Raw genomic sequence first — 13,350 nt, 5'->3', positions numbered from 1 at the left:
CCTGCGGGGCGGGGCGGGGCGCCGCCTCCCCGGCCCCGCCCCGCCGCCGCCGCCGCCGCCATGGCTGCGCCGCCGCCGCCGCGCTCCTGTGACACCTTCGTGGCGCTGCCGCCCGCCGCGGCGGGGGCCCGCGTCGTCTTCGGCAAGAACTCGGACCGGCCAGCGGAGGAGGTGCAGGAGGTGCTCTGCCTCCCGGCCGCCGCGCACCCGCCCGGCGCCCCGCTGCAGGTGAGGCCGTGGGGGCAGGGGCGGCCCCGGGCGGGGGGGGGACGGGAACAGGCCCGGCCCGGCCCCGCTCCCTTGTGCGGGGAGACCCGCGGGGGCGCCGAGGAATCGCGGGTACCCGCCGCTCTGCCCTTAGCCGCCCACAGCGCAGTCCCTGTCCGGCGGGGTGACCTGCTGTCCGCAAGGAGCAGCGAACCTTTACATTGTCCACACCATTTTCTGTTTATCTTTATTGAATCTTTGTCGCTGGCCTACCCTGCTCTGTGTTTGCGGTATTAGGGTCTAATTTCAGTACCCTGGAGTCGTTAAATGAATCAGTGGAACATGTCCTCCAGAAGGAGGAGGCGCAAGCTAACCCATGCCCTGCTGTGCTCGATTGCAGTGCACCTACATCCAGGTGGAGCAAGTGGAAAAAACCTACGCCGTCGTGCTGAGCCGCCCGGCCTGGCTCTGGGGGGCCGAAATGGGCGCTAACGAACACGGCGTTTGCATTGGGAACGAAGCGGTGTGGGGAAGAGAGGAAATCGGTGACGACGAAGCTCTTCTGGGCATGGATCTCGTAAGGTTTGCGCAGACCGTTTTGGTAAACAGTACTGGATTCAGAATTTAATTTTAAAACATTCATTTTGAGTTTCTGCACTCTGCATTTGCATATAACTGTTACCCTAACCTTGTATACTCTAAAAAAACCCACAAACTCAAACTGCATTTGAGTTTTATGTGCTTTCTGTGCGTGTTTGTCTCATCTGCTGTTCTAGCCATGGTTAAAAATAGGTATTTCTTGGCATGGCAGGGAGGTTACTTTTCTCTGCCAGCAGCTGGGAACCTTTGAGAGGCATCAGGCACTAGAATAGAATCTACCAAGGAAATCATCAAACATTTTTCTCCCTACAAAGTTTCTACTAAACTGAAACGGGACTCAAAAGGAGCACGGCTGGACTTGAGGGACTGGGCTTTGGGCCTTTCTCTAGAGTCTGTTTTCATTTCCCATTTCCCCCATCTCACACACATACTTTCAGTTTCAGTCCTAGCCGTGTGTCCCCATATCAGTAATATGGACAGCTGCTTTTGCCTGTCTTACTGGGTGCCAAGATAACCCTCAGGAACCTACAGTAAGTAGTCGGTCAGGTCTTCTTGGTACTGTCTTTCCCCCTGGACCACTACTCACTGAGGCATTTCCTAGGAGCCCTCTGTCTGGCTTTCTGTATTTCTGTTTGGTTTTCTCCCACACTAAGGACATACAGTCACTGGACCCACTTTAAATGACTTACTCCTGTCTCTCCCCAGATCACTTAGGCAGCAGATACACACAGAAAGAACATGCCACTCAACTTGAATATTCATGCTGAATAGTTATATTCAAAGCATTTAATTCCAAAGGTAATATCTTCCTTTTGTTTTAGGCTTGGACTTGAGAGAGCGGACACAGCTGAAAAGGCCCTTACTGTCATAGTTGATTTGCTAGAAAAATATGGACAGGGAGGAAACTGTATGGAGAGCCATATGGCTTTTACATACCATAACAGTTTTCTAATAGCTGACAGAAAGGAGGCGTGGGTACTGGAGACATCAGGAAAATACTGGGCAGCAGAAAAAGTAGAAGGTATGGATCTCTTTGTCAGGATTTTAAATATTTCCAGTGCACTGACAATTAACAATTCCCTACTTTTCATTTACCATTTAATTAAGGCATCAAAATAGCCTCCACATATGTACACATGTACATACAAGAACAGCAGAAGTTGTTTACTAGGCCCTCAGCATAGACAGGGCAGGGGTCTCACAGAGGAGCTGAGACACCCAGAGGGGCCTTCTGAGAGTCAGAGGTGACCACTTCTACACTTGGAAAAGGAGGACAGCAGCACGGTCAGCATGAGAATAGCAGCAGTATGGGCAATTTTAAGGATGGTGGCATTCAAATACAGTTGGTTGGGGAATACTGCCAGGATCGGTGTGGTTGGGCCCTGAAGATATTAGCAGCTGATTCTTCCGCTAGACTCAGAAGAACAAGCTAGGTCTTTGGACAGTCTACGGGGAAGCATGTAGAGATGGGAATGATCAGGACTGAACATGAAAAACGATGGCGGCAATGAAAGTAAATGATTCAGAGCTGAGGCAGCAGTGAATTTTGATCTGAAGATGCAAGCAGCCAGAGAGAAAGGGAGAGGGCCAAAAATAAACCACAGGATTGCACAAATTTTGTAGGAAACTCCTAAATGCATCATCTGCTTCAGTAAGCTAATAAGCTAAATATAAAGAAAGTGCCAGGAAAAAGCATTTGATATATAAAACCAATTTTTTTCCTTACCTTAAAAACAGGTGGTGTACGGAATATTTCCAATCAGCTCTCCATCACAACCAAGATTGACAGAGAACATCCAGAACTGAGGGAATACGCCAAAAGCAAGGGCTGGTGGGATGGGGAAAAGGAATTTGATTTTGCTGCCACATATTCTTATGTAAATACTGCCAGAATGACTACATCCAGAGGCCGATACTGTGAAGGCTATAAACTTTTGAACAAACACAAAGGTATCATTCTTGTTTTGTTTGTTTGTTTTTGTAGGAAATATGAAGTGTTTAGTAAGTTACATTAATTTAAATCATAAACAATTAAACATCTGCTGTGGGGTCATCATTCATATGATTTGGTGAAACAGGAGAACTTACTAGAACAACTTTTTGTTTAAAGGTGAACTGATGAACTTTAAAGTCTTTCATCCATTTTTGCCAGTTTGGGGTAGAGAAAATAAAATATAGGTCAACTATCAAACACATACAGCTACAGTAATGACACTTAGAGGTCACATTATGGCCACACTGTTAAATGGCCCATAAGACCTAGCTCTTGAACACTTTCATGGGCTATACATTATTACTGTATCTCTAAGAAAAAACAATGGCTAAACCAGACTCTCAATAGTTTGCAGCCACTAACAGAATCTTATTTACCACTTTAGTCTGGTCCTATTCATTACAAGCCTAAGACAATGGCACGTGTTCGCACACATTTTTTGTTTATTTTTTGGCTTGTGTAGGAGATTGTTTTTTAAATCTTTGTGGTTTCATTATAACTGTTACCCTAACCTTGTATACTCTAATAAAACACACTCTGAGAGCAGAATAAAGGAATTTTCTGTACTCTAAGCAGGCACTCCTAATCGCTAACTTATCCACATCACACTCTCTTTTCAGACTTCAATAGAGAGAAGCTATTACTTCTCTTCTAACTGCTTCCACCTGGCAGCTTTTTGCTGCAACTCAAAATTGCATCTGTATTCACTTGCTCATTTGAAATAATTAATCTGAACCAAAATAAAATTGCACCCCTGTGTTTTTACTTATTTCACTGAGCTCTATCAGACCAGTTTTAGCATTTAGTTAATGTGTGGGAATGAATTACCTTTTGCTGTCCTGCTCTAGTGATCATGTAAATCCTGCATTCATTTGGGGAATTGCAGGTTCTGAATACTGAAAGCATTTTCATAATACCTGTATTTACCTGTACTATAACAATGCTAAGGTTCTATCAGTGTTTTCATTCTAAATCCCCATTTTCAGGCATTTACCAGAGCCATTATAAAATTGCACTAGGTGTGCATGTGATCAGCCTCACATGGCTTCGGTTTGTTTAGATTTATTTTAAATAGGTGCCCTAAGTAAAAGCTATTTGGTTTAGAGCAATGTTAAAATCACTGTTTTCTTATTCTGCCCTTCCCAGCTTTTTCATTCAGTGGCATTACATTTTTTTCTAGATTGTCTTCACCTTGTGGAGACCATTTTTAGATAAACATTATTTACATTCAAAAATAAGCAATTGATTTTGAGAATACAAAATAGTGAAAAAGTCTAGGTCAAAAATATGTAATACCTTCTTTTCTGCAGGACAGGTTGCCAGCTTGCAGCCAACAAACTAACTGTTGCTGCTTTTAATTTCTTTGATTCAGCTAGTTTGCCGATTTGTTGAATTCTTTGACTTTCCCAGGCAACTATGGTAATACTTTAGAGAAGAGCATTCCCTTGTTTAAATGTACTGCCTCATGCCTTGTTTACAGGCAATTTGCATTGCATATAAGAAAAATTGGAGACATCTGCCTTAGCACCAGTCTAATTATTATTAATAGTTAAGAGAAAATAGCAAGGCAGTTTAAAATAAGAATCTTTATGCAGCTAGAACTTCACTGAGAGAACCACTGTAAGATTAAGTAGTAGATGATATCTTCTAGTAAAATAAAAAACAAAAAAAACCCGCGCCAAAACAGTGAATGAACAAACTTTTGTCTGCTACTAGCACATACTCAATTGGTACACCAAATCTTAAAAGAAAACTACTGTAGGAGCTGCCTGTTAGAATATTGGATTGTGTAGGGATATAATGCCACTATTTAAGCTTCTGCAGCATATGTGAGCAGCAACAGCATTGAACATTAGCTGCAGGGACATATGGCCAGGGCTCCGTTTCACCTCATCCAAAAGAGCGAGCTGTTTTCATAAGGACATTTGGTGCTACACCTCACATAGGTGGTTGATCGAGACTTCTTTAAAAATGGATGTACTATTGTTGATTCTGGGTATAAAAACATGTTACTCTCTAGCAGATCATTTCAGTTGTAATCTTGAAACCTAAGGACTTCAGCCTTTAATCCAAGCTATTAATTTTCATCTGAAAAGTTACTGACTCTCTGGAAAACCTCCCCCCCCCCCTTTTTTTAGTACTTTTGAATCATAAATTTTATAGCTCATTATCAGCTACTCTTTGAAATAAATACTTTGGGGAAAACAAAAATAATATTTTTAAGTGTGTTACATCTTAAGGTATGCTGATGGGATGACTTTTTTTTTTGCCAACATGGACAAACTAAAATTAGTATTGCCTTGTAAAGGAAAAAGCAGCCAGTTGTAGAGAACTTGCCCTTTAGTTGATAGAATGAATACTGCTGTTTGTAAATAATTGTTTTGTATCTTAAATAGGCTCTATTACTTCTGAAATAATGATGGAAATTCTTCGTGACAAAGAGAGTGGCATTAATATGGAAGGTGGATTTATGACAACTGGAAGTATGGTCTCTGTATTGCCTCAGGACCCTAGTCTGCCTTGTATTCACTTCTTTACAGGAACTCCAGACCCTGAGAGGTGATGTAGCAGCAAGTCATTAATACAAAAAATTGCAAATATCTGAATGAAAAGCAGTGTGATTTTGTCTAATTATATTTCTTTTGTTATTTTTGCTGAAAAACATTTACAAAGTCAAAAAGTAGGGGGAACAAAATGCATAAAATCTTGAGGGGCTCATTGCATACATTACTAATGTAACCTACTTAGTGAAACTGAATTAAAAATGGGTTTGGAGATTTTTTTTTTTTTTTAAGACTTCTTCCATGAGAGGAAAAAAAAATAGAATGGGAAAAAGAAAAAAATACAGCAATCTGCTGACTTGGCAATTCTAATAAAACTGTATCAGTAAAGGATATCTGTTCTATTTTCTCTTTCTAGGTCTGTATTTAAGCCTTTCATTTTTGTGCCCAATATTACACCGTTATTTAAAACTAGCTCCCCTACATTTGGTCATGATGATCCAGTTAAGAAGCAACCACGTTTTCAGACTAAGCCAGATCGAAGACATGAGCTATACAAAAAACATGAAAGTGCTGCTGTAGTTATGGAAACTACCAAGGTATGTTGATTAAATTAGATTTCAATGCAAGCAGGTGGTTTATATAAGCTCCTTGCTCACATTTTGTTAATGTGATGCCATTTAATGCCCTTTGATGGATGATGAAGAACATTGTAGTGCATCAGAGGCCAATATTCTTGGCATCTGGCAGGCATATGTTTCAGAAATGCGGAAAAATTGCAACTAATGCTTTGCTGTACCTCCAGGCTTAGTCTCGAGGCAAATATCTGTCCTGGTCATCTTGCAGAGAAGCAGGCCACACATACTCTCCTGCACTAGTCAGACAGTGGAGAAGTACAGCTCCTGATAAGAGTACTTAAAACTCATCAGCACCCTGCTCTAGGGCAGTAAGGATGTCATGCCTTTTAGCCGTGCTTGGTATCAACAGACTTATTCAAGTACTCTATGTGATGTCAGACCAGCTTATGAGAAGAATGAACCTTATATTTGTCTTTTACTTAGTTTCCCTGAGTGCTTCAGGTTAAATACTACTGATTTCATGTAATGACATTTTTTCACCAGATTTTAACTAATCCTAGTGAGGATGTTGGATATTATGGGATGTCACTTCTGAGGTCAGTGTTAGTCTCACTGAAAATTAAAAGGCTAATCAGACCCCCTTTTTTTTTTCCTTTTAGAAATAGCTTTCCTTGGTGCGATTAGTTGCTTTGTCCCTATCATCCATGCAACCTTCAACTTCTGTCATAAAGGCAGTTCCTTCTAGTAGTATATTGAGTAGACTCTTTTCTGCCTTTTGCTTCTGTTTTTTCCCCCCCCTTTCCCTCCTTCTTCCCCCAGTGCTAGTGTTTGCTTTCCCATCCACAAAATTAGCTTCTCACTGACAGTCATGGTGATACTGTCACTAGTACATCCTCTTAAGATAGTGGCAGCACCAAGAAGTACCAAGCGCTAACATCAGGTAGAATTTAGAAACGTTTGCAGCACAGTAGTAGTATATATATAGCTCAGTAACACAGTGGATAGTTATGGGGAACCTAATTTTGCTGACATAGATGGCAACATGGAAGTGGCAGTATGTAACTGTCTGAAACATTTAAACATTACTCTGAAGTAACCAAAACAATGTGGCAATAAACAGTTTACACTGAGAAACTTCCACATGTAGAAAGACACTAAAAAATGAAACTTAGAAGCAAAGATCAGTGGACAGACAGGGAGACGGTTGCTTACTCTTAAACAGTAGTCTCTCTCCTATTTGAGAGCTCTTATCCAAGACTAAACAAGCTTTTGAACTGAGAAGAGACACAGATACACATTCTATGAAACGGACATCAGCCCACTGAAGTTTTGCTAGCATAAATACCTGGAGCAGCATTTAGTTTTTTTTCCTGTCATCAGACAAGGAGTTTATAATATTGTAGGGAGATGAAGTAAGTGTTAGATGTTAGAAAAGAAGCACTGATCCAAGAAAATCTGCCATGGTGCTGTCTTCTACCAATAACAGCTTGTACCCTGGAAACAATTAAGAGGTTAAATAATGACTTTAAAACAGTTTCGTTAGGGTGAAACCTACATAGCTCTGTAGAGCTTTTAGTGAAATATGGACTTTGCTTTTTGCAGGAAAAAGGTAAAAAGATGCTGGCACAGATGCGGAAGTTGGAGAAACAGAAAATCAGTGAAATGGAATCAATCCTGCAAAACAGATGTCTTGACATTAATCAAGCTGTTAACCTGTTTTCAAAGTGTGTAGAAGAAGAACTCAAAGTATATACATAAAGCTACTATTTGAATGCAGTATAATTCTGTTTTATGATTACCTCTTCTAATTAAGTGGATATATAGATTACATCTTATTTTCAATATACCAATTACTGTGGACAGTTTTAGAGATGTGGATTCATATTTGGGCCAAAGAGTATGAAGCAATGCTAAAAAGGCTCTTCAGAGCTAGGGAATAGCTTTGTCTGTGAGTGGCATACAGCTGTCAGCAGAGATCCATTTGCTAAAAAGCTGAGAGGCAGTTAGAAACCAAGTTACTTGACTGACTTACCTGTACAGTAGATTGCCTATTAGAATCCCTTTGTTGGATGAAGAACCCCAACTCTGATTTGGACAACTCCCTTCTAGTTATACGCTTACATAGCTTTTATTATAAAGATTATCACCGTAGGAGAATTTCACATTGTCTGAATTAAAATGGCAACACTGGATGACTTCCTAAAATATGGAACTTGCACTGAATAAAAAGGAAAGTGATATGCAAGTCAAGCAAGATCAATTTCTAACTGTTTGATAAAGCCCTTTAAAATATGTTTCATATGTGAACCTCTACTCCTTTAATGCAAACTGAGTAATGCAAACTGAGTGTAAGAGTCCAAGGTATATTAAAACCAAATCAGTTACAATTGTACAATAATTTGTTCTAAAATCTGATTACATGAAATTCAGCAATTGAAATGTCCTGCAAGTTAACCACAGTTAGCTTTTCACTTCCCTATCTCCCTATTTTGCCCACCCTTAATCTGAAAAATAATTTTTTTACATACAATATGATTATTGTTAAATTAATTCTGCAATATATCACACTGGATTGTTTTGAAATGTTTCTTGAAGTGTTACATTTTTTAAATCAGGCAGCTAGAAAGGAAGAGGTCAGAGTACATAGGGATATAAAGCATACATATATTCAGCATGAAACTTAAAAGGACTTCTAAATTTTCCACTTCATATGCACCCTTTTAATCATATCTTATCTTGCCAAAATTGCTAGTCAAGGAGTTGATTTAACACAACTTTTTCTTGCCAGGAATTATTCCTTCCTGATTGTGTATAGAAGTAGCGATCAATCTGTGACTTTACTGCATGATCTAGCAGGATAAATAGTGCAACGGTTCTTCATATGCATATAATGTTAATAGAATTAAGTATTGCAGATATCTTTTGTCTTGTTGTCTTTGATATCTAGGACTCTGAGCTGGTTTTTCTTTTTCTTTTTCTTTTCTTTTTTTTTTTTAAGTTTTCCTTTAACTTAATGAAACCAAGTATCCAGTGTTTGCTCAGAAAAAAAGTCCTCAACCAACTTTGTTAACAACTGATAATTTCAATAGCTTGCCCTTTTGTATTTTTGTGTTCTTATATACATAAAATAAGCTGAAATTTAGTCAGTTTCTAGAATGATTTCAGATGCTAAAGATGTGGATACAAAAATCCAGTTTTCTCATTTTATAAATTGTTCTATATCCCCACTGAGAAGAAAAAATGCAAAAGAAATACATGTGCAATTAACTTTGTAGAATGCTGCTAAATGAATGAGAAAATGAGCTTGCCAGAATTTATTCTTCCTGATCCTACAGAGAAAGTAGAGGTTAATTTGGGATATTATGTTCAGATCCATAGCAAGAAACTAACGGATCAGTAAAGATCCTTGAACTTTATAGTTCCAGTGATCTAGTTTTACTGATCTGTGTATCAAGTGGCTGTAGCAAGTCAGATCTTCTGCAAAAGTAGGCTTAAGTCAACTGTGAACCTTTTGTGCCTGTGCTGCCAACAAAATTTCTTAGAAGTTCAATAGGACAGTGGACACTCATCAAGTGGAAGATATATTTAATAAAATGTGGTATTTTACTCGTTTGCCTCATGGATGTTTGTATCTGACAATCATTTGTATCCTTGTCCCATTTTGGATCATCAGCTGTCCCACACAAGGACCAAAATAAATGCTAGATAAAACTCGAGACCAAGATATGAGTCAAGTTTACAGGTAGTTTAGCAAAATCAGATTACACGTTCATGCCACAATGCAAATATGGGGAAGTTATATAGGAATGAGAGTACTGAAGGTGGTGCAGCAGGCCTTTAATCACAGCACTGCCACTTAATCACAGCATGGCAATTAACCAGAGTGTCAGGCTAAGCATATAGGTCAGGTTGTAACATAGGCAGATGCAGTCTAACTATTCTAGTTTCTGTGCTATCTTTTATATATTGGTCTACAGGGTACTGACTAAAAACAATGTGATGTCTAGAGATCGATGAAGTGATGGGCAACAAAGTACAGGATATTTTGCTACCCTGCTCCCTGGGATTTCATACTTCTAGAACACATACAGTGCAAAATACAAAATGACAATGAGACCAGCAGGAAAAAATAACCCTCCTTCCCACGAGCATACATTAAAAATCAGAATGTCCTCTAGAGGGCAGTCTTTGTCTGTTTTTAATTTAGGAAAATATCTTTCAGTTTATTTTAAAAGAACTAGAGCTTTATGAAGGATCATTACTCAAAAAATGTACTAAAAATGCTACTTAGAAAACGCTCTAAAATTTTCATATCCACCCCTCTCCATTATCACAATTATTTTGAGATTACTGCTAGAAAAAAAGAGCTCACGTTTTTCATTGTAGAGACCCCTGGATTTACATGCTCAGTGGATGTTTTCATTGAATCATAACTTACAAGTTAACTGAGATTTAACCCAAACCTACCAATCTTTAAAATGAAAGAACTCATGACATCACTGACCCCATCTTTAAAGCAAAGCTATTTCTAATCACCAAAAATTCATACATCAAATTGACATACATAAAATCATCAACTACTTCAACACTTTCTGATGCTCACTGTTGGAAGCAAATATTTATCAATCAGATGTTTTAAGGGTTAAATAACTTCCTAATATCATTCAAAGCCTACTCTTAGCTTCCAGAGAACCTAGTGATTTAGAAATAGGATTAAATTATTCTGTATTTGATTCATAGTTTCTTTAGTCAACTTATTAACCATCATAGACTCTAATTGGATTAATGGTGTGGATATCAGCAGTCACAATGTTATGCAGAATTTAGTGTGACTTAATTAAAGGTGTTCTCTTCATTAGATTTGTAACAAGGAACCTCCACAAACAGACATTTTGAGTAATTTCTTTCTTAAAAACAGATATACATTGTTCAAATCTAGGGAATATTAGATTATCAAAAGGAAAGCAAGGGCAGGACTCTATGATGAAAAGGAGAGAGAATAGAGTGCAAGAATGGTGACTATACCTAGGACTGGAAAACTGAGTTAAGAGCAACTTCTTGAACATTCAAAGAATTTTCCAAATTAAAAATATTTGGTAAGTAGACAATGTGAAACATTCCTAGAGATCTGAATTAGCTCCTCACTGGTATCAGTAGCAGGCAGGCTGCTAGAAGAGAACTGTTATCTCTGTGTGAATACTCATTAACACTTGTTAATGTCCTCTTGTCCTCTGCCTACTTAAAAATCATCAAGGGTGGATTTAAGAAATACCAAATTTAAAATCTAAGAGCAACTTTAACAAATTTAACAGAAAACCACATTTCTTGTAATATTTGACATGCACACGCAGCTCTCCCATACCTCACATCACACCAAAGCTCAGAACTCTGAAATCAAATAACAACAGATTTATTAAGAAGTTACAGTTTTTAGAAGCCAGACATACTCACAGCTTCTACTCTTAATCCATGTATATCTAATTATTCCAAAATAATTGATGTACTTGTCTTCAGCAGTTGTAACAGAAATATGCTATTGTTTTCCTTTGTGGTTTATAAGCCAGAGCTTGATGCAAATGTCAATCACTTTGTTGTTGGAAGTACATAAAATATGCCACTTTGTATAATAGCATATGTATGCAGTAGGATACTGTTATGTTTCTGTGCACCCTGCAGATGTGCAATAAGACTGACTTTGATAGTAAAAGGAACTCTTTTCCCAGTTTAAGTCTTGCATGGAGTTATAGCTACCATAAAAAGACTGTTTCTTGAACAGTAGTTTGTGCTATTAAAACTACTTTTAATTCTTAATACAAAGCAGACTCATAGGTAAAGGCAATAAAATCCATGTATTAAAAAATGAAAAGACATTTAAAAAGGGTGAAAGAAGTTATTCATAAGTTTGGCTATTCCAGATGAGTGAAGAAATTTTTTTTTGTTCCTTTCCCTCACTCTACCTATTAAAAAGTTTATGTAGACAAATAAATGCTGTTCTTGCAATTCTAAAAGGGCAGCAGTAATAGCTATCAGATACTACAGTTTATCTCTAACCATTTCAAAATACTGTAGGAGATGCACGGATTCTCAGATTCTACTTTCAGTGCACAGGAATCTGAATGACATTAGAGCAACTATTTAAACATCATGTGAAGATACCTGAGGTTTATGAGAAAGCTTTATTAGGCAACCAATACTAGAATTTTAAGAACTTTAGCTATTTTAAAACCTAATCCAAATGTTCAGTTAGGATTCTTTATAGAATGGATTTAAAAGTCATTGCACTACATTTAAAAGGTTCTATGATTTGATAAAATTTTTGGTCTTGACTTGTGCAGGTATCCAGGACTTCCATAACTTCTCTGAGACTGGCACTTCTGGATTAAAATGGAGAGGCTAATTTCAGAAGGCAAAATCTACTCTCTACAGAGCTGTTACTACCACCAAAAGGCAAAATTTCAAAACCAATTGTTTACACTAAACTCCAGTATATTCTTTCCTAATTGGGGATTTTAGTTTTACATGTTTTCAAGACTTTCTCAGCTTTAATCCTCTGACATCATAATCCTCTTCACAACAATTATGCCATTACGAATGGAGGATTTTATCTTTAAGAGAGAAATAAACTGCCTGATCTGAGGCGTAAACAGCTGAGAAAAGTTCCTGGTGTTGGACAAAGCTACAAAGTAGTAAGAGTGTGGGTATGATGGAAGAATTCAAGTCAGTGGGAAGTCTGACCTTAAATAGGGATCAAGATTTCATCACACTAAATAAATATTGAAAACATACAAGAACATAAAATATTCCCAACATTCATGTTTTTTTCATTGTGGCACCAGTCACTAAATTTGCTATTATAGTATGTCTGTAATACGACAATGACATATATCATTTTACTATTTGTTACACTCAAAATGGAAAAAAAACCCCTCTAAACATGGAGCATTGTGTTTTGTTCTAGTTGCATTCTGCTTTGAATGCTCTCTAATAATACCACTTGCTACTATTTTCTTCAGAATAGACACAAGTAGAACTACATTTCTTATGCTTTACAAGAGAGAATCACACAATTCTCTGAGGGCCCTGAGAAAGAAATACTTTCAGTTTCAATGGTGAAGGCCGAGGAGACGGCTGTGTTCACCCTTAACTGCCTGTCCTCTGTGTAGGTGCCCAGGTCAATGGCTCTCAACTGTAGCAGATCTCTTTTGAATAAAGCGGTAATACAAGTATTCATCCCGAAATTCAAATTCATTTGTGATATGCTGCACGACACCTCCTTTCACCAGTCTGTCTCCATACATCACAGCTTCACCACGGTCAGAGGCAAGGCCAACTCGCATGAGCCAGTTTACCAGGTCACAGCCAAAGAAGATGCCAGTGGAGATCTTTGCACTACACCTGTATGTCAAAGGAATGATTCACCCACATGTTCTGTAAATCTGGTACCACCACTGCACGATGGGGAAAGGCAAGG

The 13,350-nt window shown here is 38.4% G+C and overlaps 2 protein-coding genes across 9 annotated transcripts in view; one reads left to right on the top strand and one right to left on the bottom strand.

Annotated features, from left to right (window-relative positions):
- The first annotated feature begins 46 nt into the window (after positions 1 to 46).
- Positions 47 to 13,037, top strand: SCRN3 (secernin 3). 2 transcript variants are annotated; one of them, XM_067299040.1, is made up of 8 exons: positions 47 to 228; positions 608 to 789; positions 1,629 to 1,828; positions 2,545 to 2,757; positions 5,197 to 5,359; positions 5,720 to 5,900; positions 7,482 to 7,603; positions 12,215 to 13,037. In XM_067299040.1, the coding sequence occupies exons 1-8, from the start codon at positions 61 to 63 to the stop codon at positions 12,231 to 12,233; spliced, it is 1,248 nt and encodes a 415-aa protein (XP_067155141.1). In that variant the 5' UTR covers positions 47 to 60; the 3' UTR covers positions 12,234 to 13,037. The 2 variants fall into 2 exon arrangements, with proteins under 2 accessions (XP_067155141.1, XP_067155140.1); XM_067299039.1 differs by having other exon boundaries at positions 7,482 to 7,625.
- Positions 11,269 to 13,350, bottom strand: part of GPR155 (G protein-coupled receptor 155) — a 38,036-nt gene continuing 35,954 nt past the window's right edge. For 6 of the 7 annotated variants that reach the window (XM_067299035.1, XM_067299033.1, XM_067299034.1 and 3 more), the window contains one exon: positions 11,269 to 13,274. In XM_067299035.1, coding sequence (XP_067155136.1) covers positions 13,052 to 13,274 — 223 coding nt within the window. In that variant the 3' untranslated portion in view covers positions 11,269 to 13,051. Of the gene's footprint in view, positions 13,328 to 13,350 lie in introns of all 7 variants that reach the window. The other variant, XM_067299038.1, reaches the window with a different exon arrangement.

The sequence above is a fragment of the Apteryx mantelli genome, chromosome 6, assembly GCF_036417845.1.
Source record: "Apteryx mantelli isolate bAptMan1 chromosome 6, bAptMan1.hap1, whole genome shotgun sequence".
In the NCBI taxonomy this organism is placed as follows: Eukaryota; Metazoa; Chordata; class Aves; order Apterygiformes; family Apterygidae; genus Apteryx; species Apteryx mantelli.
The sequence above is the reverse complement of the archived record's forward strand: the minus strand, read 5'-3'. Positions and strand labels throughout refer to the sequence as shown.

Excerpts from the sequence above, each read along its gene's own strand:
- SCRN3 (XM_067299039.1), top strand. The coding sequence starts at position 61 with ATGGCTGCGCCGCCGCCGCCGCGCTCCTGTGACACCTTCGTGGCGCTG. Across the intron at positions 1,829-2,544 it reads GGCAGCAGAAAAAGTAGAAG|GTGGTGTACGGAATATTTCC; the intron begins GTATGGATCTCT and ends CCTTAAAAACAG. Across the intron at positions 5,360-5,719 it reads GGAACTCCAGACCCTGAGAG|GTCTGTATTTAAGCCTTTCA; the intron begins GTGATGTAGCAG and ends TTCTCTTTCTAG.